General features: G+C 36.0%; 1 protein-coding gene across 2 annotated transcripts in view; it reads left to right on the top strand.

Moving 5' to 3' along the window:
- The first annotated feature begins 6427 nt into the window (after positions 1-6427).
- Positions 6428-25469, top strand: part of ZBTB41 (zinc finger and BTB domain containing 41) — a 57669-nt gene continuing 38627 nt past the window's right edge. For both annotated transcript variants that reach the window (XM_012459589.2, XM_064360206.1), the window contains exons 1-6: positions 6428-6516; positions 7143-8376; positions 14904-15111; positions 16155-16224; positions 18341-18488; positions 25225-25354. In XM_012459589.2, coding sequence (XP_012315012.2) covers positions 7260-8376; positions 14904-15111; positions 16155-16224; positions 18341-18488; positions 25225-25354 — 1673 coding nt within the window. In that variant the 5' untranslated portion in view covers positions 6428-6516; positions 7143-7259. The remainder of the gene's footprint in view (positions 6517-7142; positions 8377-14903; positions 15112-16154; positions 16225-18340; positions 18489-25224; positions 25355-25469) is intronic.

Below are 25469 nucleotides of genomic sequence, written 5' to 3'. Positions count from 1 at the left end.
TGTCCCCCAGCTGTCTCCACACAACAAACTGATTGGCTTTCTGTTATTACAACTTGCAGTTTTTAGAATTTTGATCTGATAGAGTCCTTTTGTATTTTACTCAAAACAGTTATTTTGTGACTCATTTATGTTGTTGCTTTTATCACCAATTTGCTCTGTTATTTGTGGAGTAGTAGTATTTTATTTTACAAGTATACAATGTATTTATCCATTTATCTGTTTTTGGACGTTTGGGTTGTTTCCAGTGTTTGGCTATTGTAAGTAAATTTGTCATTATCCTTTGTGTATATAAGACTGTACATTTTTATTTCTCCTGGGTAACGGTGGAATGGCTAGTTTGTATGGTATGGGCAAGCTTAATGTTTTTGGAAATTGCTCAACTACTTTCTAAAGTGCTTGTACCAGTTTACATTCCCACAAGAAGCATATGAGATTTTCAGTTTATCTGTGTCTGCATAAACACTTGATGTTGTTTGTCTTTATAATCAGTTATTCTAATAAATGTATAGTGATATCTCATCGTGGTTTTAATTTGCATCTTCCTTAAAATGCAATTAAAGATAAAAATGATCTTTCCTTGTGCTCATCTTCTTTCATGAAGTATCTAATATTTTGTTCATTTTATATAAATATATATGTTTTGTCTCATTGACTAGTTAAGAGTTCTTTTTATATTCTAGACATAAGTTCTTTGCCAGATATATGCTTGTCAAATGTCTTTTACCAACGTGTGGCTTGCTTTTTTATTTTCTTAACAATGTCTTTTGAAAAGAAAAAGTTTTTAATATTGATGATTTCAATTTGGTGATGTTTTTAAATCTGTAGATTAATTTGAGAATAATTAACATATTCACAATATTGATTTTTTTTCCAGTCTATGAATACGGCGTACTATTTCTGAAATGACCCACAAATTTTATGAGTTGAAACCAATCCCCTTTGTGGTGGCATTAAGAGATGGGGCCTTTTGGGAAGTGATTTTCATGAGAGCTCCACCTTATAAAAAGTATAGAGGTAACTAGCTTACAACCTTTTGTGCCCTTCTGCCTTCTGCCACATGAGCACATGGTGTTTACCTCTTCCACCATGCGAGGACACAGCAAGAAAGCCCTCACCAGACACTGAATGCTGGCCCCTTGATCTTGGACTTCCCAGACTTCAGAACTGTGAGAAAGAAATTTCTATTGTTTGTAAGTTACCCAATCTGTGATGTTTTGTTACAGTGGCACAGACTAAGGAAGCACATTTCTTCAATTATTAAGTCTTTTTTAATTTCTCTGAAGTATGTTTTAGAGGTGGGGGTTAGGAAACAATGGCTGTCCAGATGCCAAACCCAACCCATGGTTTATTTTGTGTGGTTCATGAAATAAGAATAATTTTTACAGTTTTAAAGTATTGTTAGGATGCAGAAGAAAGTGGAATAAACATTAAAATATTTAATATTTGCTTCTTGTAAAAAAGTTTTCCAGCCCCTGTCATACAGAATTGTGTATAAATGTTGAACATAATTCATTAGACTCATTTACAGGTATTTTACATTTCTGATGCTATTGAAAAACATCTGTTTATGATTAAGCTTATTTCAAATGTTATATTTCTGGTACAAAGTATTTGCTCAATATATATTCTATTCCATAAATGGAGAAAAGCATTTTCATCTTTAGAAATACATTTGTGAAATAGCTTGTTAAAGATGTTAAGGTTGTGCCGGGCATGGTGGCTCATGCCTATAATCCCAGCACTTTGGGAGTCCGAGGCGGATGGATCACAATGTCAGGAGTTCAAGATCAGCCTGACCAACATGGTGAAACCTCGTCTCTACTAAAAATACAAAAATTAGCCAGGCATGGCGGTGGGCACCTGTAATCCCAGCTACTTGGGAGACTGAGACAGGAGAATCACTTGAATCTGGGAGGCAGTGGTTGCAGTGAGCCAAGATCTCACCACTGCACTCTAGCCTGGGCAGCAGAGTGAGACTCTGTCTCAAAAAAAAAAAAAAAAAAAAAAAGATGTTAAGGCCATGAGAGATCAGCAAAAGGAAGACACTGAAAAGAGATTCTAGAGTGTATAGATCCCCTTTCTTTCTTGGCCTTCTGCAGACTAGATCCAGACTAGACCCATAAAAGAGGATCTTTGTCTCACCTGTCACTTTCTTTGACAAAAACTTCTGGCATCTTAGAGACATGGATGTTGGTGCTACATGAATGAAGAAATTATATGACATTGTTTTCAAGTGTTATTTTTTAAATTTTCATTGCTGGTGGATTAGTCATGGTTTTACAGAGAAGCAGAAGCAATAGGACAGATAGGTAGACTGACTGATTGTTTGATTGATTGGAAGGAATTGGCTCACAGAATTGTGGGGGTTGGCCAGTCTGAAAGCCACTGGACAGGTCCACAAATGGGAAATCCTATAAGAGTTAATGTTCCAGTCTTGAGACTGAGTTCTGCAGGACAGCAAGCTGAAAACTCAGGTAGGGTTTCTACCTTGAAGTTCTGGAGATAACTGCTTTTTCTTCATGGAAACTGTCTTTGCTCTTAAGACCTTCAACTGATTCGATGAGCTCTACCACATTATGGAAGGTAATTTTCTTTACTCAAAGTCTACTTATTTGCCTGTTAATCACGTATAAAACACCCTTCCACAGCAACATCATCATGGTGTTTGACCAAATAATTGTGCACCACAGCCTAGCCAAGTTGACAAATAAAATGAACCATCACAGTTGGTATAGGCAAATACTATGTTATTTTGTATTTCAATGTTACATCCTGTAACTTAATTAACTAATAATTTCTCCATAGGGAGAAAATGGTGAATAGGGGGCAGGACTAACTTGCAGCTCCCACTTGGATGGACAGAGCAGTGTGGAGACTCACATTGTGAACTTTTGCTCCAAGAACTACCATAGGAACATAACAGGAAAGCCAGGAAAACCCCCAGACCCTTTAAAGGAAGCAGATAGCTGCTGCAGGCCCTGTGAGACATTGGAAAAACAGTGAGTGCCCAAAGTGTGAACGTATAAAAGCGGGATCATCTGCCTCCAAACACATACCCTCACTGGGGAATCTGAAGGTCCAGATCACAGAAGAAGGATTTGAACTTACCTGGAGCTGAGACAAATTTGGAGAGCTGGGTAAAATACGAGAGTAGAAGAATCAGCAAGAAAAGCCTTATGTGTACTCTTGGTCCCCAGGGAAGTCATTTCTGATTTTTGTCTCACAGGAGTTTTTGGAAAGGGCTGACAGAGAAACTGGGAAAAGACCAAAGGAGAGGCCTGGTATGGTGCTCACGCCTGTAATTCCAGCACTTTGGGAGTCTGAGGTGGGCAGATCACCTGAAGTAAGGGGTTCAAGACCAGCCTGGAGAACATGGTGAAACCCCATCCCTATTAAAAACACAAAAATTAGCCAGGTGTGGTGGTGCTCGCCTGCAGTCCCAGCTACTCAGGAGACTGAGGTGGGAGAACTGTTTGAGCCTGGAAGGTGGAGGTTGCCGTGAGCCAAGATCACCACCACTGCACTCCAGCCTGGGTGACAGTGCAAGACTCCATCAAAACAAAACAAAACAAAAACAAACCACAGGGAGAAGGAAACTTCCAGCTGAACAATTTTGATCAGATGCAAAGTTTCTAGACAGAACCTGGGAGAGGGAGCAAATCAGGAGTGCAGACACAGCACAGAAGCTGAGGCATGTGGGGAGGCATGAAACCTGAAATCTCTGCTTGCTTTCTCAGGTGGGAGGCTGGTAGCCTGGGGCAAGCTCTCAGCCCTGCTCACATGCCGTCTGGAAATAAACTTGGTGCTGTTGGCAGGGCATGGTGGAGGTGAGACTGGCCTTTTGGGCTGCGTGGCAGCTGGGTGAGGTCTGTAAGTGCTGGCTTTCCCTGACTTTCTTGGTGACCTACATGTAGCAGAGGCAGTCATAATCCCCCAAGAACATAACTCCATTGGCCTGAGAAGCACACCCCCATCCCCACAGCAGCCACAGCAAGCCCTGTCCAAGGAGAGTCCAAGCTCAGACACACCTAACTCTGCCTACACCTGATGGTCTTTTCTACCTGCCCTGGTAGCCAAGGAGAAACGACGTAACTCCTTGGGAGCTCTATGCCCTGCCTAATGCTTGAGCCTAGGGCAAGCTTGTATCCTTCCTATATAACTGCAGGTGATGTGGTATTAAAAGCACCACCTCCTGGCTAGAGGCCAACCAACTGAAAACCAGCGCATTTAACAAAAATACAACCAAGGACCTTCACAGAGTCCACTTCACTCCCCTGCTACCTACACCAGAACAGGTGCTGGTATCCACAGCTGAGAAACCTGAACAGAGTTCACATTACAGAACTCTGTGTAGACACTTCTCAGTACCAGCCTGAGGCCTTGTAGCTTCACTGGGTAGTTATATCCAGAAGAAAAATAAAAATCACTGTGGTTTGGCTCTCCAGAAACCACATTCCTAGGGGAAGGGGGAGAGCACCACATTAAGGGTGATTCCCATGGGATAGAGGAATTTGAACAACAGCCCTTGAGCCCCAGATCTTCTCTCTGACATAGTCTACCCAAAAGAGAAGGAACCAGAAAAACAATTCTAGCAATATGACAAAACAAGTTCTTTAACACCACCAAAAGATCCATCAATGTATCCAAAACCAAGAAGAAAACTCTGAATTGCTAGAAAAAGAATTCAGAAAGTTGATTATTAATTAATCAAGGGAGTACCAGAGAAAAGTGAAGTCCAATTTAATGAAATACAAAAAAGAAGATACAAGATATGAAGGGAAAAATCTTCAGTGAAATAGATAGCATAAATAAAAAAACAATCACAACTTCTGGAAATGAAGGGCATACTTAGAGAAATGCAAAATACACTGGAAAGTCTCAGCAATAGAATTAGACAAGTAGAAGAAAGAAATTCAGAGCTCAAAGACAAGGCTTTTGAATTAACTCAATCTAACCAGACAAAGAAAAAATAATTTGAAAAAAGAAGATAGCCTCCAAGAAGTTTGGGATTATGTTAAATGACCAAACCTAGGAATAATTGATGTTCTTGAGGAATAAGAGAAATCTAAAGTTTGGAAAACACATTTAAAAGACTAATCGAGAAAAACTTCCCCAGTCTTGCTAGAGACATAGACATGCGAACACAAGAAGCTCAAAGAACACCTGGGAAATTTATTGCAAAAAGATCATTGCCTAGGCACATAGTCATCAGGTTATCTAAAGACAAGAGGAAGGAAAAAATCTTAAGAGCCATGAGGCAAAAGCATCAGGTAACCCATGAAGGAAAATCTATCAGAATAACAGCAGATAGATTTCTCAGCAGAAACACTACAAGCTACAAGGGATTGGGGCCCTATCTTTACCCTCCTTAAACAAAATAATTATGAGCCAAGAATTTTGTATCCAGCAAAACTAAGCTTCGTAACTGAAGGAAAGATAGTCTTTTTTCAGACAAACAAATGCTGAGAGAATTCACCACTACCCAGCTAGTTCAGAAGAGGTGGAATGACTCTTCCCACCTTTGCAGAAGTTCTTCCATCCAATGCAGTCCTTCCAGATGTCAGGCTATACATGTGTATGGGAGGGACGAATGGGTGGGGGAAGAAAATTAGGCTACCCATCCTATTTTGTCTCAGCCTTCATCTTATATTCTTTAAGTCTGTAAAATTACACCATCTAGGACCTTGCTCTTCATAATACGGTCCTCAGACCAATGATATCAGCACCTCCTGGGACTCTCAGAAATGCAAAATCTCAGGCACTAGCTCCAAAAATTATCCTTGTGGATTTTTCTTTACTTTTTGGTTTGGCTTCCTTTCCTGTCCTACCAGCTTTACGCATATGTATCAACACACACACACACACACATTTTTCTGCGTACAATGATAGGTATAAAAATTTTTTTCTTAGTAATCGCGTTTAGCCATTTAGCCGTTTATATCAGAAAAATAACGAAGTGAGATCAACATCCATCGGTTCTTTAGTGCATGCCAGTATGTTAGCCGGGACTGGCTTCCGGCAGTTGCAGTTTGGTTGATTACAAACTATTAAGTATCACATTGAGGATGAAATCCATCGAGCAATTGCACCTCGGCAAACTAATTCTAAACACTCCGTCAATCCTCCCCTCTCCCCTTGCCCTCCCTTTGCAAAGCCTCCGGGTTTGGATCAGAATAGGCCACCGAGCCACTGCGAAAACCCGGAGAAACGGATTCGGGGCGTAGGTAGCGTCTCCAAGGGAGCACGGGGAACTTACAGAGCATGCGTAAGGCTGTGTGCGCGCGCATGCGCACTAGTTCGTGCAGGGTCGCGCTGGTCTCTCAGGAGGGTTTGGAGGCTGCGCGAGCGGTTGACGTGTTCTGTGGCTGCGGAGGCGGCGGGGCTCTGGGAGGGGAAGGAGCGGAGGGGAGGGGGGTGAGGTGGGGGGCTGAACCCGGAAGTGGGTAGGCGCTGGAGCGAGCGCGCCCAGAGTGGAGCTCAGCTGCTGGGAGCCAGCGGGGGAGCCCTGGGTTCCCGGTAACAGATCTGCGGGGCGTTTTCCCAGGGAAACTGGGTGGGAAGGGTAGCGGGATCGCCGCCTGCAAGTGCATTCTCTGCCTCGTCAGGGCCTGGGAAAGCTCTTCTGCTTCCTTTAGTCGTCCCTCTGGTTGACCCCACTTCTATTCTGCGCCCCTACTGGGGCCGTCTCTCACCGGGTGGCTTTGGCCGAGAGACGCTCTCTATTCCTGAAGAGCTGTGGCTTGCCCGCCCGGGGAAAGCATGTTAATGAAGAGACTGGGATCACGCGGCCGCGACGGCCTTATTGTCACCATCCCAGCGCCCCTAAACCACTACAGCCTCCTCAACCCGCACCGTCAACGATCTTGAAGATCTCTCCCTTTTCTGTCCGGTTATTTCCACCCTGTTCGTGAATCAGGCCTGGAAGGTGTGCCTGGGTTCCTTTAAAATTATTCTTTTGTTGGCTGTCTTTTCTAAACGCGGCCCTACTTGTTCTCCGCCCCAAGCTTTGCCACGAATGAGTGTGAGCTGTGACTTTATCATCATTTAGTGATAATTAGAAAGAATTAGTTGATGATTGCCCTTGGCTGATTTAGCATTGCTTTGCCATGGAGTTATTTTACGTGGTTCTCACTCTTTTGCAGACCATGAAACCCTTGGGCACGCCCCTTCAGAAGCTGTTATCCAAGACAATCTAGTTTTCCTTTATAAATCTCTTAAGATACTTATGAAGTTTCTTGTTCTGAAATTGCTGTACTGCAATGAAGAAAAGGAGAAAGGTTACTTCAAATCTTGAGAAGATCCATCTAGGCTATCATAAAGATTCTTCAGAAGGAAATGTTACAGTGGAGTGTGACCAAGTGACCTATACTCATTCTGCAGAAAGACCAACTCCTGAAGCTCTTCACTGTTATCAGGAACTTCCTCCCTCTCCTGATCAGAGAAAGCTTTTGAGTTCTTTGCAGTATAATAAGAATTTGCTAAAATATTTAAATGATGATAGGCAGAAGCAACCATCTTTTTGTGATTTACTTATCATAGTGGAAGGAAAAGAATTTAGTGCACATAAAGTAGTCGTTGCTGTTGGCAGTAGTTATTTTCATGCGTGTTTGAGCAAAAATCCAAGCACTGATGTTGTCACCCTGGATCATGTAACACATTCAGTTTTTCAGCATTTGCTTGAATTTCTTTACACATCAGAATTTTTTGTGTACAAATATGAAATACCTCTTGTTTTAGAGGCTGCAAAATTTTTGGACATTATAGATGCAGTGAAGTTGTTAAATAACGAAAATGTTGCCCCTTTTCAGTCAGAGCTAACTGAAAAGTCATCACCAGAAGAAAGATTAAATGAATTAACTGGAAGACTATCAAATAATCATCAGTGCAAATTCTGTAGTAGACATTTTTGTTATAAAAAGTCTTTAGAGAATCATTTGGCTAAAAACCATCGGTCCCTTTTATTAGGGAAAAAACATGGGTTAAAAATGCTGGAGAGAAGTTTCTCTGCAAGAAGATCAAAAAGGAATCGGAAGTGCCCTGTTAAGTTTGATGACACCAGTGATGATGAACAGGAAAGTGGTGATGGATCAGACAATTTGAATCAAGAAAATTTTGATAAGGAAAAGTCAGATAGAAATGATTCTGAGGATCCTGGAAGTGAATATAATGCTGAAGAAGATGAGCTAGAGGAGGAGATGTCAGATGAATACTCTGACATTGAACAAAGTGAAAAAGATCATAATGATGCAGAAGAAGAGCCTGAGACTGGTGATTCTGTAGGAAATATTCATGAGGGGTTAACTCCAGTGGTCATTCAGAACAGCAACAAAAAAATATTGCAGTGTCCTAAATGTGATAAAACATTTGACCGAATAGGTAAGAAAAGAAAACTTGTTTTCTGTCTCTAATCACCTTTCATGGATATTTTAAATAAATAAATAAAAACTGAACTTGGAAAGTAACTTTTAAAAAGACTGCTTATAAAAAGACTGCTTAAGTAGGGAGAATATTTTGGTTTTCAACAGTGTTTATCCTGTTACTTTCAATTTGTTGTGATTCAGTAATTAATCTAAGTATTTATATTAGCCTTTACTTTTCTTCATGTCCCAGTGACACATCATTAGATCATATATTTGATATGAAAGACTCCAGAGTATCAATAATTATTATGTAGAGCTTTGATTTATATGCCAGTTTAATTCCAGTGATAAGTACTATTTTTAAGTCATTAAAGAAAATTAGATGATATTAGATTTAATAATTTGTATACTTTTTCCCCCGTGCATGGTAATATGTGAGTTATAAATTTTGTCACTTTTCCAGTATCTAGCACTATTTAGAAAGGGGATGTTTTAGATTAAACTATAGTGAATGATAAAATTGAAAGGAATGTAATTTAATACTGTAGATAGAGACTTTAGGAAGTGTCTTAGCACTCTGGTTATATTATACATGTGACCTTAGTCAAAAGGCCAAGAAGCTTTGGTTTTTATAATAATGAATAAATCATTCTTTTTCTACTAGAAAAGAATTTGTAGGAAATGTATTCTATCACTTTAAGTTTTATGTCAGCACATACTTAATTTCAGGATGTCTAATATTTGCCAGGTAAGATAATTTTTGAAAGTGTCTTATATGAACTGTTCTAATGTGAACTTTTAAATTGCAACAATTAAGCTTCCGGGTAAACTGAAGTTATGAAATCCTGAAATATTCTACCACATATAATGATAAAAACACAATTAGTGCAATTTGACCTGGTAAAATTACCCAGACAGTTTAATATATCCCCATATGTCTCACAGAGTTAACTTACTTATGTTATTGAAATAAGTGGAAATTGGTTTTATAAGGAATTGGTGATCATTTGCTATAAAAATATGCTGTATTATACACTGACATAACAGTGGTAACTACTTTTTGCTTTTTATAATATCTTTTGGAATAATTTTCTCTCTGAATCAGAATACTGTGGACAATCTAATTAATAATTACTAATATTTTAACTGTGAGGCTGTGTGCAAACATGAATAAAATAACTTCTTCAGTAACAATCAATTCGAAGAGCATATGTATACAAGTAAGTTGTTAAAAGTTAGACTGGATAAAATGCTGTTGTAGAGCTGTAACAAGTACTGTGCAGATATGTATAGAGGTGAGAACAGCTTTTTGAGTGGAAGTAGTTGAGAACATTCATCTTTCTAATAGACTTGTTAGACTGTACTCTTAGTGCATGCTTCCTGTATTCTGCCTTTATTGTCTTACTTTGACTTGGAGATGAATGAATAGGGGTGAGTTCACAAATGGTATTGTAGATCCAACAAGAATATCTCAAACTGTCCTACTGAACACTAGTCCTGTGACATGCTATATAAGAGAAGGGTTCTGTGTTCAAATAAGATTGGGAACTATAAGATTCACAGTCTGTATTAGCTGCCCGATTCTCTAGTAAAGAAACCTGTTGATTTTGCTTAACCTATCATTTCCTTAAATTGTTTTATCATAAGACACTTTGGAAGTACTTCTTTGAGCGTCCTAGGAAACTAGAGTTTTCTGGACAATTTGGGAAAACACTGCTCAAGATTGAGATGCTGATTTACTAAGAGGAGGGTATTTTGTATCTAAGCTGCCAAACATTATTAAACAAATGTGAAATGATATATTCTCTCATCAAGAATTTTAGAGTTTAATGGATACATGCAAAAATGCAATCACATTACAATTAAGATAATCTTATCAGGATAAGTACGGAAGACTAAGGAAATCAGAAGTTTCTCAGAGCATACAGTATTTGAGCTGACACTCAAAGAATAGGGAGCAATTTACAAGACAGAAGGACCAGCATGTGTAAAGGCATGTTGTATTCTGGAAATTGTTTGAATGTGAGTGGTTTCAAGGTGGTCATGGAGGCAAAGTGAAAATAACAGGAGATGAAGGAGGGCAAGAAAGTGGTAGTCAGATTTTTGAAGGGCTTGTATGCTCTACAGGGGAGTATACTTTGGACAATCTAATTTAATTAGACTGGATTTTATCCAGTAGGTGATAGGAACTATTGAAAAGAATTTTACAATGGAAACCATGGCCTATAATAATTTTAGAAAGATATGGTGGCATCAGTGTGGAGAAGGAAATTGGAAAAAGGGATGAGAAAAGAGCCAGGGAGACAAGGAGCATATAACAAAGAACCAGAATGATAATGTAGCTTAGACTTGGAAGATGAGTGGCATTGGGAGTGGGGTGTGGAATGAGAGTAAAGCAGAGAGTTATAATATATTGAATGCCAACTAAGTAGACTGGTAATGGGTAGAAAGAAAAGAATGTGTAGAAGATCCATGTGTCTTAAGTGTCCTTTCTTACCATCTTTATTAGAATTACAGTTTATTTTTAAAAACACACACACATAGCAGTTCGAGGGCCGCCTTCTCATTATTCTTGTATCATCCACATTCCTTTTGTAGAATTTTAAAATGCCACCCAGATTTTTGGTTATTTATCTGTCTTGGATTGTGAGCCTGGAGATTATCTTACTCTTGGCTACTGTTCTTTGTAACATCTCATGTCATTTCAAATACATTTTTAGTAAGCACTTGTTTATTTGAACTAAGTTGATAAGTTGTATCTGACTTGACTTTGGCCTTGTAAGAAGCCATTAGGCGTCTTTAAGCTTCTAACTTGGCTTCTTTGGGGTGGGTTTATGAGAGATGCGTAAGCTTTGAGATCTTCTGCTGGAACCATTAGTTCCACAATATGTAATCTACTAATTTGATTCCATTACTTTGCATCTTTTACCCTTTCTTCCAGTTATATTTTTCCTTAGGCTACCGGCTGTCCTCTTCTCATTGAATTATCATGCAAATAAGAGTCCTTTGACCTTTCCCCTTATACCAAAAACCTAGTGGATAAAAAGGCAAAAATAGGGAGATGACAGATGGGATGAGAGAGAAAATTTGGATAATTCATCTTTTTTATTGTTTCCACAGACAACTAAAATCTTTCTTTAGATTAAATTCAATCTCTTCTAGAGGTAGAACATGTTTTGTACCTTTTAAAAAAAAAATGTTACTAAGCTGTCCTGCAGAAATTCCACTTGGTTCTTAATAGAAAAGGATTATAAAGATGACACAATTCTCTAAGGCTATTTAAATTACATATTCTTTAGAGTATCCCATATGAATGAATATTTCAAGGTACATTTTAAGATTTAGCAATATCAAATATATAATGAACTCATTTGGTGATATTTCTCTTTGTAAAAACTGCATATAAAATCTAACATTGGTAATTTTGTATGACCCATATGGGAATAAATTCTGTACAAGGTCAAATTTGTTCATGTGAAAATATCTTTAATTTATGACTTTTGATTTGAGACATGATTCATATTGGGATTCAGTTCAGAAAAATGCTATGGATAAAATTTCTTATGTTATAAAATCTTATGTATTTTTCTGTTGACAATCAGGAATTCTTAGGCATAGTTTAATATTTCATGAAGGAATACTATTTTTTGAATTTAAACTTTAATAAATTTAAAGTGAACATTTTGATTTATACATTATTATTGAATGCCACACTTTATAAAAGTAGAGAAACAGTTGAAAATGTTCATTGTTTGTGCTTAAGAGTGCCCTCCCCCTGCCAAAAAAAAAAAAAAAAAAGAAAAAAGAAAAAACCCTACCAAATGATTTAAACATGAAAATCAAAAAGTAACATTTATTTTCCCACTAGTCTCTAGAGATCTACCTAGCTCTTCTGGGCCCAACATTCCCTCAAAAGTTGTCTCTCCTGTTCTTGTTCAGAAATTCAAATCCATGGAAATAACAGGCTGTTGAAAGCCTATGTGCATAAAATTTGAATTAATAACTAAAAAATTATTTAATTTATTGAAATTTCTGTATCATCACTGGTCTTTTTAACTTTGCTGAATGTATTTAAAATGATTTTTTAAAAAATCATTAGATTAATCTAATTTTGGCTAGTTCAGTTTAAATTCCCAAACTTTCTTCTTTTTTTCATTTTCTTGCTTAAATCTTTCTCTCTCCTGGTCTGTAGGGAAATGGAAGCTTAATAGTGAAAGTGATTTTAACTTTTAATTTAACTGTCATTTCAATGACAAGTGTTCAGCTATAAGTAACTTAATTTTTATTTGCATGCATGGAAGAAATTCTTGATTTTAAATATAGGAAACATGCTGCTAATTGTTAATTTAACATCTTTCCAGCAAAGGCATTTTCATAGCAAGTAAATGATTTGTTGAAAAAGAATTCATACTTTAAGATTTTTATTATGCTGCTACTTTCATTAGAAATAAAAATGAGGAGATTTAAGCATTAGGTGATTGATAAGTTATCTCTCAATCCTGAGAATCTGCTAAACATGCACGGTCAATCCCCAGTTAAGAATGGGCCTGTTCCAAAAATCACTTACAAGTTTAGTTATTAAAAAATCAGGCTGTATACTTTTGATTTGTATACTTTTGTTTATATTTGTTTAAATACGTCTGATTATTTATATAATTTAAAAGGTAAGTTAACACTGAAATGTGAAAACTTTCACAATCAAGGAATCCTTAACATCCATATGGTGATTTCTGTCTTTTCTCAGTATTTGATCTGATTCTTGGAATACATCAGGGGAGGTGGTGGTGGTAGGGTGTGTATAGGCATGTGTAAATGGTTGGGTATACTCTATCAGTAGCAGAGAGGGAACTGAGATACTAGGCAATTTTAGCAGTGGCGGGGGAAAGAGCCAAGTGTATCCAATGTTATCAGAGAGTTGAAACCCCAGTTTGATTTGTTATAACAGATATTCATAAATCAGATGTATTCATATTTATATTTGAGGTATACCTACATGTCCATATTATGACTAGTAACACATATGATAACAATAATGACAGTTAATATGTATTAGTGCTTCCTATGTGCTGGGATTTTTTTTTTTGTAGAGTTCGGGTTTTGCCATGCTGGCTAGGCTGGTCTCAAACTCATGACCTCAAGTGTTCTGCCAGCCTCAGCCTCCCAAAGTGCTGAGATTACAGGCATGAGCCACTGTGCCTGGCTGTGCTGGGATGTTTTAAATGTTGTTGTGTGTATTTTTTAATATATTTACTTCTCACAACTCCATGAAGTATTAGTAACTCAAGAGAGATTAATTTATTAGCTTGATTAAAATCACACAGCTCATTTAGGAGATGCCTAAATATTGACTGAGTTTTCTGCCTATATGCATATAAAATATGCATAGACCATTACTATATTCTACACCTAGATACCTAATTGTTCATCATACTTCTGTTTTCTTTGCTTATGATTGACATCCTTCCCCTTACCTTAAGGAAAATACCTTGGTTTCCCTTCCTCAGTTTTTTTATTGTGATAAGTGCAATGAAATTAATTTTTAGATAATATATTACTTGCTTAATAAAATCAGTTGCCTATTGATATATTTACTAAATTAGTGAATTTATTTTATTTTATTGGGTAGACACATAATTATGATTATATCTTTTCCTCAGTGGCCTTGGAATATTTTGGACTTTTCATAATTTTCATGTTATATGTAGAATGTATCCTTTTTAAAGTATATGACTGAAATGCTATACTTTCACATTAATTTTCACCTAAAGAAAAATGTATTTATACATTTATTATTCATGGAAGAGCAAAGCTGAGTTTTTAATTAAGAGTTACCTTTCATGTTGGTAATTTTTTCCCCTATTTTTATTGCCTTTTGCTTAGAAAGATATTTCATTGAAATTTCTAATTCAAATTATTAGAGGTGCACATTCACAGTGCACACATTACCCAGTAATAATAATAGACAGTATCGATAACTTAGGTGTCCAACACTGTTGTGAGTGCATTATGTGTATGAATTTGTTTATTATTACAACAGTTCTATTAGGTAAATTCTGTTATTACTCTAGTGTTTCAGATGAGAAAGATTTGAGGTATATAGAGGTTACCTGTCCAAGGTCACATAGTCCTCTATTTAGAGAACCAGTATTCATATCCAGGTGTATGGACCCGCAGATATACATAAAATTTAAACATAATAAATCTTAAATGATGAATTGATCTTTTGCAAAAAGTTAAATTTAAAAATACATTTCAAAATTTAAGGTTCAGAGAATTTGTCAACAGTTTTCAGAAAATGTATCAAACTCATAACTTTTAAAATATGTGATCATGAATAATCTTTTTTAATGACTCAAGTTTTTGAGGAAAAGTGTATACTTTGAACAGTAAGCTCAGAGAACTCAGAGGTAGAAATTTAGGTACACTTTCTAGTTTTGTGTGTGGATTTGAGTGTGTATATTAAGTTTGCTAAATCATGAGATTTTATTACAACCACAGTGTAACAAATGTACTAAATTTAATTTTAGTTTTTCTTTTTTATAGGAAAATATGAGAGCCACACCCGTGTTCACACAGGTGAGAAGCCCTTTGAGTGTGATATCTGTCACCAACGCTATTCGACAAAGTCTAACCTAACCGTTCACAGAAAGAAGCACAGTAATGAAACAGAATTTCATAAGAAGGAGCACAAGTGCCCTTATTGTAATAAACTTCATGCAAGCAAGAAGACTTTAGCCAAGCATGTTAAGAGGCAAGTATTATCTTGCTTCCATAATATACTTTATTGTGCCTTTTAATTTAAATATGTGGAAAGCTAAAAACATCTATAAAGTGCTTGTCTCCAATTCTTTCATTGGTTAGCATTTTGTAGAGATTAATTTTGTACAGATTAATTAAGAAAAGAGCAGCAAATATTTGTTTATATTTTTTATTCATGCTATTGAGATGATGTTTTTGATGTTTGAACAAGAATATACTCTATAATATAGAAGGTTGTGATACACCATTTTGATGATCCTGTTTTCTTTCTTGGGTTTTGGCAAGCATGTCTTCAGAAATATGTGGTTTTTGTACTCTAATAAATGTCTTTATTTTTTTTGTTTGTTTGAGGCATGGTTTCACTCTGTTGCCCAGGCTGGAGTGCGGTGGTACAATCTCAGCTCACTGCAACCTCTGCCTCCTGGGTTCAATCAGTCCTCCCATTTCAGTCTCCTAAGTAGCTGGAACTATAGGCATGCACCACTATGCCCAGCTAATTTTTGTATTTTTTGTGGAGACTGGGTTTCACTATATTGCCCAGGCTGGTCTCAAACTCCTAGGTTCAAGTGATCCACCTTCCTCGACCTCCCAAAGTGCTGGGATTACAGATGTGAGTCACCACACCCAGCCAAGAAATTTATTTCTTATACTCAGCATTGTCTTTAATCTGTAACAGTTTGTGAGAGAAAGAATATTTAGTAGAATATTATATATTTAACTCTAAAAATTAAATTTACTGAAATCTGGACTAAAAAAAAATCAGGCAAATTACCTTACAGTTGATCTATAAAGAGCTAGGTTCCTGAATGTATTTAAAAGATGATTATATTTTTATTTATTTCTGCATAAACAGGTATACGTATACATTTATTAAAATGATAGTTTTACCTTCTTTAAGAGCTCATCTATGCCTACTTGTCTCTTTAGAAAGGAATCAGTACTTGATCCTAGTAATTACTGTTAACATATTCATTTGGAATATTGATTTAACTAATACAACCTTTTCCTAATAATCTTTTTCTTTTCCTCTGATAGATTTCATCCTGAAAATGCACAAGAATTTATTTCCATTAAGAAGACTAAGAGTGAAAGTTGGAAATGTGATGTAAGAGTTTTTAATTTGTTTTAGAAAACTAAAAGTAAATGCAATGTCTTTTGGGGAAGTAAAATAATTAGGTTTTAAAGTAATGTGACTTAGCTTATCTCACTTTTAGAATCTTCCTTTTATACAAAATTATTCTAATATTTTTTATAAATTAAATCTAGTATGGGTTAGTTTTTAGATGATGGACCTCAGAAGTGGAAATCTTAGTTTTAATTTTCATTGTAATCACCGCAGCATGTATTTATGATTATGTATATAAACTATGACATTACTGTTACACACAGTATAAAATGTTAGATTTTCTCCCCCATTTCTGGGTATATGTTGTTAACATAATAAACTATCTAAAACCTTAGTGGCCTTAAGCAACTATTTTGATATGTCTCACCCTTTTGTGTGTTAGGAATCCAAATTTGGGGCAGGGATTAATAGGTTAATTCATCTGCTCCACTTGTTGTCAACTGAATTCACTCAGTTGTTTTTAGCTAGTGCATGGTCTGGTCTAGTCTGGGGACATTTCCAAAGTGGCTCACTCGAGGCCAGTTGTGGTGGCTCATACCTGTAATTCCAGCACTTTGGAAGGCCAAGGTAGATGGATCGCCTAAGGTCAGGAGTTTGAGACCAGCCTGGCCGATATGGTGAAACCCTGTCTCTACCAAAAAAAAAAAAAATTAGCTAGACCTAGTGGTGCATACCTGTAATCCCAGTTACTCGGGAGGCTGAGGCAAGAGAATTGTTTGAACTCGGGAGGCAGAGGTTGCAGTGAGCTGAGATCACACCACTGCACTCCAGCCTGGGCAATAGAGCCAGACTCCATCACAAACAAGCAAACAAAAAACGGAAGTGGCTCACTCACGTGACAGGTAACTTGGTGTTTGTTGTTGGCTAGAATCTTAGCAAGGACTGTTTACCAGGAACCTCTGTTCTTCTCTACTTTGGTCTTTTCTTGAGGCTTCTTGAGCTTCTTTCTAGCATAGCAGCTATGTTCCAAGAGTGAGTATTTGTTCCCAGAAGCCTAGATAAAAACTATTAGATTTTATGGCATAGACTCAGAAGTCTCTGAAAATCACTTCTACCACATTTTGTTGGCTAAACAAGTCACTCTAACCTGGGTAGATTTAATAGGAGGAGTAGCATATTTCTTATGGACATCTTTATTCTATAGTACCTCTGAGTATTTTTTCAGTATTTAGATTAATCTTTTATTTTTTTTGAGACAGTCTCATTTTTGTCACACAGGCTGGAGTGCAATAGCATGATCTTGGCACACTGCAACCTCTTCCTCCTGGGTTCAAGAGATTCTCATGCCTCAGCCTCCCGAGTAGCTGGGACTACAGGTGCACACTACCACACCCAGCTAATTTTTGTATTTTTAGTAGTGATGGGTTTCACCATGTTGGCCAGGCTGATCCTGAACTCCTGACCTCAACTGATCTGCCCATCTTGGCCTCCCAAAGTGCTAAGATTACAGGCGTAATCCACTAAGTTTTATCATCCTTAGCTATAAAATGTTAATAATGCCTACTGCATCTATCTCACAGGATTATTGTAAGAATTAAGAAAAATAATCTATGAATTACTTAGCATTGTGCCTGGCATATACAGTATGTGTTGTGTTATTATTGTTAGTGCTGTTACTACAGCAGCCTACCCCTCTTTTAAAAAATCTGATTAATGTCAAATTTTTATAGACTGACCACTTCAAGAGATACATTTTGAAATAATTTTTCTGTGGCTTCTTACTCATATTCTTATTCAAATATATGGCAACACTGATAAAATCTTTTATTCTGACATAGAAATTACTAAAAAATAATATATTTCACAGATTTAGAAATTCTGACTAGAATTAAGGTAGTATGGTTATTCTATATCCCCACTAGAAATGTAAAAAGTTGAAATTCAGCTACCTTTAGTTCTAATTTGAAAACATTCCTTAATTCCTCTAGAGTATTTTTTTTCTGCACAATTAGAATTTAGTTTTACTTTTTGTTATGTTTTCTGTTGGGAGAAAATTATCTTTATTGAATTTATATGGTTTTTGCTTCTCATTATAAGCTTAGTATTACAATTTTTAATTCAGGTTCTCTTAATATTTATTTACATTTTAATTTAGATTTGTAAGAAATCTTTTACTCGAAGACCACACTTGGAGGAACATATGATTTTACATTCTCAAGATAAACCTTTTAAGTGTACCTATTGTGAAGAACATTTTAAATCACGATTTGCTCGGTTAAAGCACCAAGAAAAGTTCCATCTGGGTAAGCAAGTTACTTTTCCTTAAAGCAGCGATAACAATTATTAATTATCACATCATGCTGGAGAAGTTTTCTCCTAAAAGACTTCTTAAGAGCAGTTTTAGGTTTACAACAAAATTGAGAAGAAGGAATAGATAGTTCCCATATACCCTTTGCCTCACATATGCACAGCCTCCCCCATCATCAGCAGTTCTTCACCAGAGTGGTACATTTGTTACAGTTGATGAACTTACATTGACACGTCATAATTGCCCGAAGACTCTAGTTTAGACTAGGATTCACTCTTGGTATTGTATATTCTGTGGTTTAACAAATCTATAATGACGTGTATCATTATAGTATCATACGGAATAGTTTCACTACCTCGAAATTTCCCTGTGCTTCTCCATTTGTCTCCTATACCAACCCCTGGCAACCACTGATCCTTGTACTTTGTTGGTTCATTTGTTTTAGGTACCTCATCTACTACTTGATGATCTTTTTATTGTCTCCATACTTTTGCTTTTTCCAGAATGTTATATGATTGGAATCATGCAATGTGTAGCCTTTTCAGGTCGGCTTTTTTCACTTAGTATAGTGCTTAATGATACAACTGGCCCTCCATATCCATGAGTTCTATGTCTGCGAATTCAACCAAATGTAATAATACAACAATAAAAAACAATACACATTTTAAATATAGTATAACAGTGATTTACATTACATTTCTATTGTATTATGTATTAAGCAATCCAGAGATGGTTTAAAGTATATGGGAGGATGTGCATAGTTTGCATGTAGTTACTACACTACCCTATATTAACAGACTGGAGCAACCATAGATTTGGTTTCCTGGGTGGTCCTGGAATGGATACCTAAGGAGTACTTTATTCCATTGTCTGGATATACCACAGTTTATCCATTCACCCACTGAAGGATATCTTGGTTGCTTCGAGGTTTTGGCAATTATAAATAAAATTGCTCCAAATATCTATGTGTAGGCTTTTATGTGGACTTAGGTTTTCAATTGCTTTGGTTAAATTCCTAGGAGAACAAGGGCTGGATCAGATGGTAAGAGTATAATTAGTTGGTAAGGAACTGTCAAATTGTCTTCCAAAGTAGCTCTATCATTTTGCATTCCCATGAGATTGTATGTCACTTCATGTTCTTGCCAGCATTTGATGTTTTCTGTGTTCCAAATTTTGGCCATTGTAATAGGTTTGTAGTGGTATCTCATTGTATTAATTTGCATTTTCCTGACGGCATATAATGTGGAGCATCTTTTCATATGTTTATTTACCATCGGTATATCTTCTTTGGTGTCTCTTAGGTCTTTGGCCCATTTTTTAACCAAGTTATTTACTTATTGTTGAATTTTGAGAGTTCTTTGTATATTTTAGATAACACTTCTTTATCAGATATTCATTTTAAAGTATTTCTTTTCAATCTGTGACTTTTCATCATCTTGACAGTTTCTGTGACAGAGGAAAATCTTAATTTTAATCAAGTCCAATTCATCTACTATTTCTTTCATGGATTGTGCAAAGTCATTGCCAAACCCAAGGTCATCTACATTTTTGCCTGTGTTATCTTCTAGGAGTTTTATAGTTTTATATTTATTTATGTTTGTGATCCATTTTGAGTTCAAAAAGGATATAAGGTCTGTGTCTAGATTTTTGTTTTGTTTTGTTTTGTTTTGTTTTTGTCTGTGGATATCCATTTGTTCTAGGACCATTTCTTAAAAAGGCTATCTTTCTTACATTGTATTGCCTTTGCTTCTTTGTGAAATATTAGTTGACCGTATTTATGCAGGTCTGTTTCTGGGCTCTGTATTCTGTTCTATTGATCTACTTTATTATTATTGCCAGTACTAGACTGTCTTGATTACTGTAGCTTTATAGTAAGTCTTAAAGTCAAGTGATGTTAGCCCTCCAACCTTATTTTCTCTTTCAGTGTTGTGTTGGCACTTCTGAATTTTTTGCCTTTCCATTGTAACTTTAGAATCATTTTGTTGGTATCCACAAAATGACTTTCTGGGATTTTGATTGGGATTGTATTGAGTCTATAGATCAAGTTGTGAAGTTGAGTCTTTTCTTTCCATGAACATGGGATGTCTCTTCATTTATTTAGTTCTTTGATTTCTTTCAACTGGGTTTTGTAGTTTTCTCATATAGATCTCATACCTATGTTGTTAGATTTATACCTAAACATTTCATTTTGGGGGATTGAACTACTATTGGTGAACTTTGAGTATTGGCTTAGGCAAAGAAAGTCATATAAGTTGAGAGGAGTACTGTATATGTCACAGTTCCTGGAGATGTGTAAATGTGTTTCTTTGTGTGTGTGTGTTGGGTTTTTTGTTGTTGTTGTTCATTTTTTTGGTGGCAAATGTGCCAGTGGGCATAAACTGTGCATTTATTCATAGTTAATGTTGGATAGGTTTGTGGGTGCTTAGGATGAGACATTCTTGTTTTGGAAAAAAATAATTTTTCAAGGATTAGAATAAACTTAGTATATTTGGAATTCTTTATAGTATTTAATGAATTACCTTCCCAATGATTATGGCCAAGGTGGAGAGTTGTGGTCCAGATGGCAGTATACTTTAGTAAATTTGTGACACTTAATTCCATTAATGAATTTGGTCACTACAAGTAGAGGCCCTCTCCATGTTCAGTTCATTGCTTTGGTTAACATCTTAGATAAAAATATATACTTCATTGCTTATAAAATTTATAGATGGCATAAAGCTGGCAAAGGTATTTAATTTGCTGGAAAATAAACATCTTTTAAAAATTTGTATGCTATACAGTAGGTCAAAATGAATTAAGTTAAAATTAATTAAGAAAAAGCTGTAAACTTAAAGGAATGATCTTTTAGTTGTTAAGTCTTTAAGAACTATAAAATAGTTTATCATCCAAACTACTCACTTTACAGCTGACCTTAAAAGCAGAGGCTTTTTGGACACAGTATGAACCAACAATGTGATATGATTTACAAAAACCAGTGTAGTTTTAAACTATATTAATAAAAGTGTATTTTTCGGAATTAGGGAAATAATAGTCTGATTTTTTAATTGATCTGGAAAATTGCATTCATTTCCGTATACCACATTTAAGATGGATAATGACAAATATATATTTTAGAGATGGGTAATTTTGGTGATATAGAGTCTTGAAATCATATCACATGAAAAATATCTGATAGTCCTTGAAATATTTTGTTTGGGAAAGGAAGATGGAGCAGCTGTGCCTCAAATACTTTCAAGGCACTATTGTGCAACAAGGGATGCTTAATCTTTGTGAGTCTAGTATATAAGACCAGTATATGCTGGAAGATTATTTACCTGAAGCTTATTCTCTCCAAATTGCCTTTACTAGGTTGTTCTGTCATAGTATTCAGTTTCAGCACTTCTAAGAAGCCATCATATAGAAACAGTTTTTATAGTTACCAAACTGTAGTTGAAATGTTCATGAATCCGTTTCACAGGACAAATTTCTTTAGAGTTTTGTTCCAGGAAAAGTAGCTTTTATTGGAGAATTGGTATACTTCTTTCTTTTTGATATGAAAATTTTAGGTAATCTTTTTGGTCCCACCTTGCAGAAAAATCATTGAGAAATATCACAATTTTTTTAGTGTTGGAACTTACAAACTAAAGTAACTTGTCTTACATAATACTTTCCTATCAGTGAAATTATACAAGTATACAAGCATATGCTGAATTTACCTTACTAGCTGTTAGAGTTGTTGAAGAGGGAATTCTTTAGAAGTGGTTGAACTAAAATATTTTTATGACTTGTTAAGAGATTATTTATCTTGCTGCAGCATAACAGTAATGAGAGTTATTCCAGAAATGTTAGGCAGTAAGGTTTAGCCCATCGGATTTTCATGGCAGAAAATACACAAGGAAAATACCATTCAACATTCAAAATAGTAAATATTTATGGAAAAACTGTTAACTATATGATCAGCTCTGTATTAGGATCTGGGATACTATTTCTGCCAAGTTAAATTACAGTGTAATAGGTAATCTAACCAGTATATAAATCATTACATTTTAATACTGTGTACACACACATATTTTACAACTGATTAGGTATTTTGTATGATTTTTAAATAAGAGTTGACATTTACTGGGGTAGGTTGACATTTACTTGAAGAAAACGTTTAATACGTGTGGCATGATGTAGAAGTGGAAGTAGAAGACTTTCTAGCCAGGCTTGTTTTCTGAGTCTGACTTAGCCACTTACTATGTGATCTGGAACACCTTTTCAGACTTCCAGCTTCCTCATTTGTTAAAGTGAGGTTAATGCCTACTTCTTAGTTATTGTTGTGAGGATTAAATGAAGTACTGTATAAGTGCTAAATGTAGAGCCAGGCATAGTTTGCATTCTCTTTCTCTGAATATGTTGTCATTTCTAGTATTATAATTTTCAATCTTTCTAAGACCGTTGAGAAATATGGCTTGTGACGTAGTAGCTTGCATTTTGGCCATTATTTAAGAAATAAAACAAATCAAATACAGTATTATATGAGTATTTTCTGTATTTGTGTGTGTATTCATATGTATACATATGTATGTATACAGGCATATGTAAAATACTCAAAGCAATATTATATATAGACAGAGCGAACTTCTTTTGCATTCCATCTCTATGCATCTATTCCCCTGAATCACTGTGTACTTCAGATAAGTGCTTCATGAAATTTGGTATATATCATAAGCAACCAGAGACCTTATTAAAATGGACTTCCCAGGGTGTCTGATTGAGATAGGTCTGGAGTATGGCCCCAAAATTTGCATTTTGTACAAGTTCCTAGGTGATGCTGGTCAGATGATCTAGATATGACACTTTGATAACTACTGCTTTAGAGTATTCAAAGCAACACTCATACTGTCTACATTAGGATTATATATTCTGTTAAATCAGAGGGAAAGATATGTAAGTAGTGCAATCTGAACAGTTAAAGGAGAAGAATTTTTAATATATGTGAATATTTACATGTAAAAGTTGTAGTTTGACTTTTAAAAGTCAGATCCTGGCCAGGCATGGTGACTCACATCTCTAATCCCAGCACTTTGGGAGACAGAGGTGGGAGGACCACTTGAGCCCAGGAGTTCGAGTCCAGCCTGGGTGACCTCGTGAGATGCTGTCTGTACAAAAAAATAAATAGATAAAAGATGGGAGGCTGAGGTATAAGGATTGCTTGAGCCCAGGAGGTTGTTCAAATAGGTTTAGCTACATGTAAAACTGGATATCCAGTATAGGAAAAAAATGTAGTTGTTATTTTCTTTGAAGAATCCTGATAAGTAACTGAACATTAGAGAGAATGCTTCATTTCTTCCTTTGCCCTGCTGAAACCTCCAGCTATACATATAGTCATATTTTATAAAAAAGTTGTACTAGTAGATATTTCATTCTTTGACAAGCACACATTTTGCATAATAAGCTTATTTTGGCACTTGTATTTACTTCATCTTTTTTTTCAGCTATGCAAATACTGACTTTCCTTTTTTCAATTTCTTAGATCCTTTTTTTGGTTCAGAGGAGGTGGAGAGATTTTTTATAATAAATACTTGTTGAATGAGTTAATAAATGAGTAAAATATTTAGATCCCATAAAAAAATGAAACATTAGAGATTTTAGATGAGAATATATTAAAGATACTTAATACAGTGTACATTTTGAGATCATCTCTCATTTCTAATGTGTTAAACACATTGACATTTACCCAGAGCTACTGTGGCTACCAAGCAATTTTGCTTATAGGTATGTTTCTCAATTTCAGCGTCTTAATTCTGTTTTCTTTCCATTGTGCTATTATGATTAATTCATTAGAATTCTTTCTTCAGTTTGTCCTTCCATATACTGAGACATATTCTTGCAATTATATAGCTTCCTTGAGCTATGTTTACTATACTTCCTTTTTACGCATTCTTTGTCTTTCTTATATTTTGTCAGTCAGTAGAACACTGTCTTGTCTCTAGTTGTTTGTTCGGTAAAATCAAAGTGAAATTCAAAATCCAGCTAATGTCTATATTACTATGAAAGGTTTGGGCTTAATTTTGTACCACCAAACAGAAATATTTACAAGCTATAAACTCTCTTAAGTCCTCCATTCATTCTTCCAAAGATTTTTATTACCCACTTTCCCCAAAACTTTAGTATGCAGCCTTTTCTACTTTGTTCCAGTGTGATTTCAAACCAGGAATTGGACATTTCAGTTCATTAACTTATTAGTTTGTTCAACATTTATTCTATGTCTACAACCTATACTTGGTTGTAGGAATATGGAAATGTTATTCTAAGAATAAACAACCTAGAGGAGAAATTGCAGTGTATTATGACATATGCACCAACAGGACAGGCATGAACTTACATCATGCCTATTAAATTTAACTTGGTATCTACTCTTTAAACTTTAAATGCGGCCGGGCGCGGTGGCTCAAGCCTGTAATCCCAGCACTTTGGGAGGCCGAGGCGGGTGGATCACGAGGTCAAGAGATTGAGACCATCCTGGTCAACACGGTGAAACCCCGTCTCTACTAAAAATACAAAAAATTAGCTGGGCACGGTGGCGCGTGCCTGTAATCCCAGCTACTCAGGAGGCTGAGGCAGGAGAATTGCCTGAACCCAGGAGGCGGAGGTTGCGGTGAGCCGAGATCGCGCCATTGCACTCCAGCCTGGGTAACAAGAGCGAAACTCTGTCTCAAAAAAAAAAAAAAAAAAATTTTTAATGCACACTATTTTTTCCTTTTTAGGTCCTTTTCCATGTGATATATGTGGTCGCCAGTTTAACGACACTGGAAATTTGAAACGTCACATAGAATGTACTCATGGTGGAAAGAGAAAATGGACTTGCTTTATCTGTGGAAAATCAGTACGAGAAAGGTGAAGAATTATCTACATACCCAGAAAAATCCTAGTGCTGTTATGTAGAAATAATGAGTATGATTTATAAGTGTAAGGGTAACATAAGACATAAAATGCATGAATTGTGCTTTAG

This window comes from Aotus nancymaae, unplaced genomic scaffold, assembly GCF_030222135.1.
Source record: "Aotus nancymaae isolate 86718 unplaced genomic scaffold, 86718_ANA_hifiasm-v0.15.2.pri h1tg000039l, whole genome shotgun sequence".
NCBI lineage: Eukaryota > Metazoa > Chordata > Mammalia > Primates > Aotidae > Aotus > Aotus nancymaae.
The sequence above is the reverse complement of the archived record's forward strand: the minus strand, read 5'-3'. Positions and strand labels throughout refer to the sequence as shown.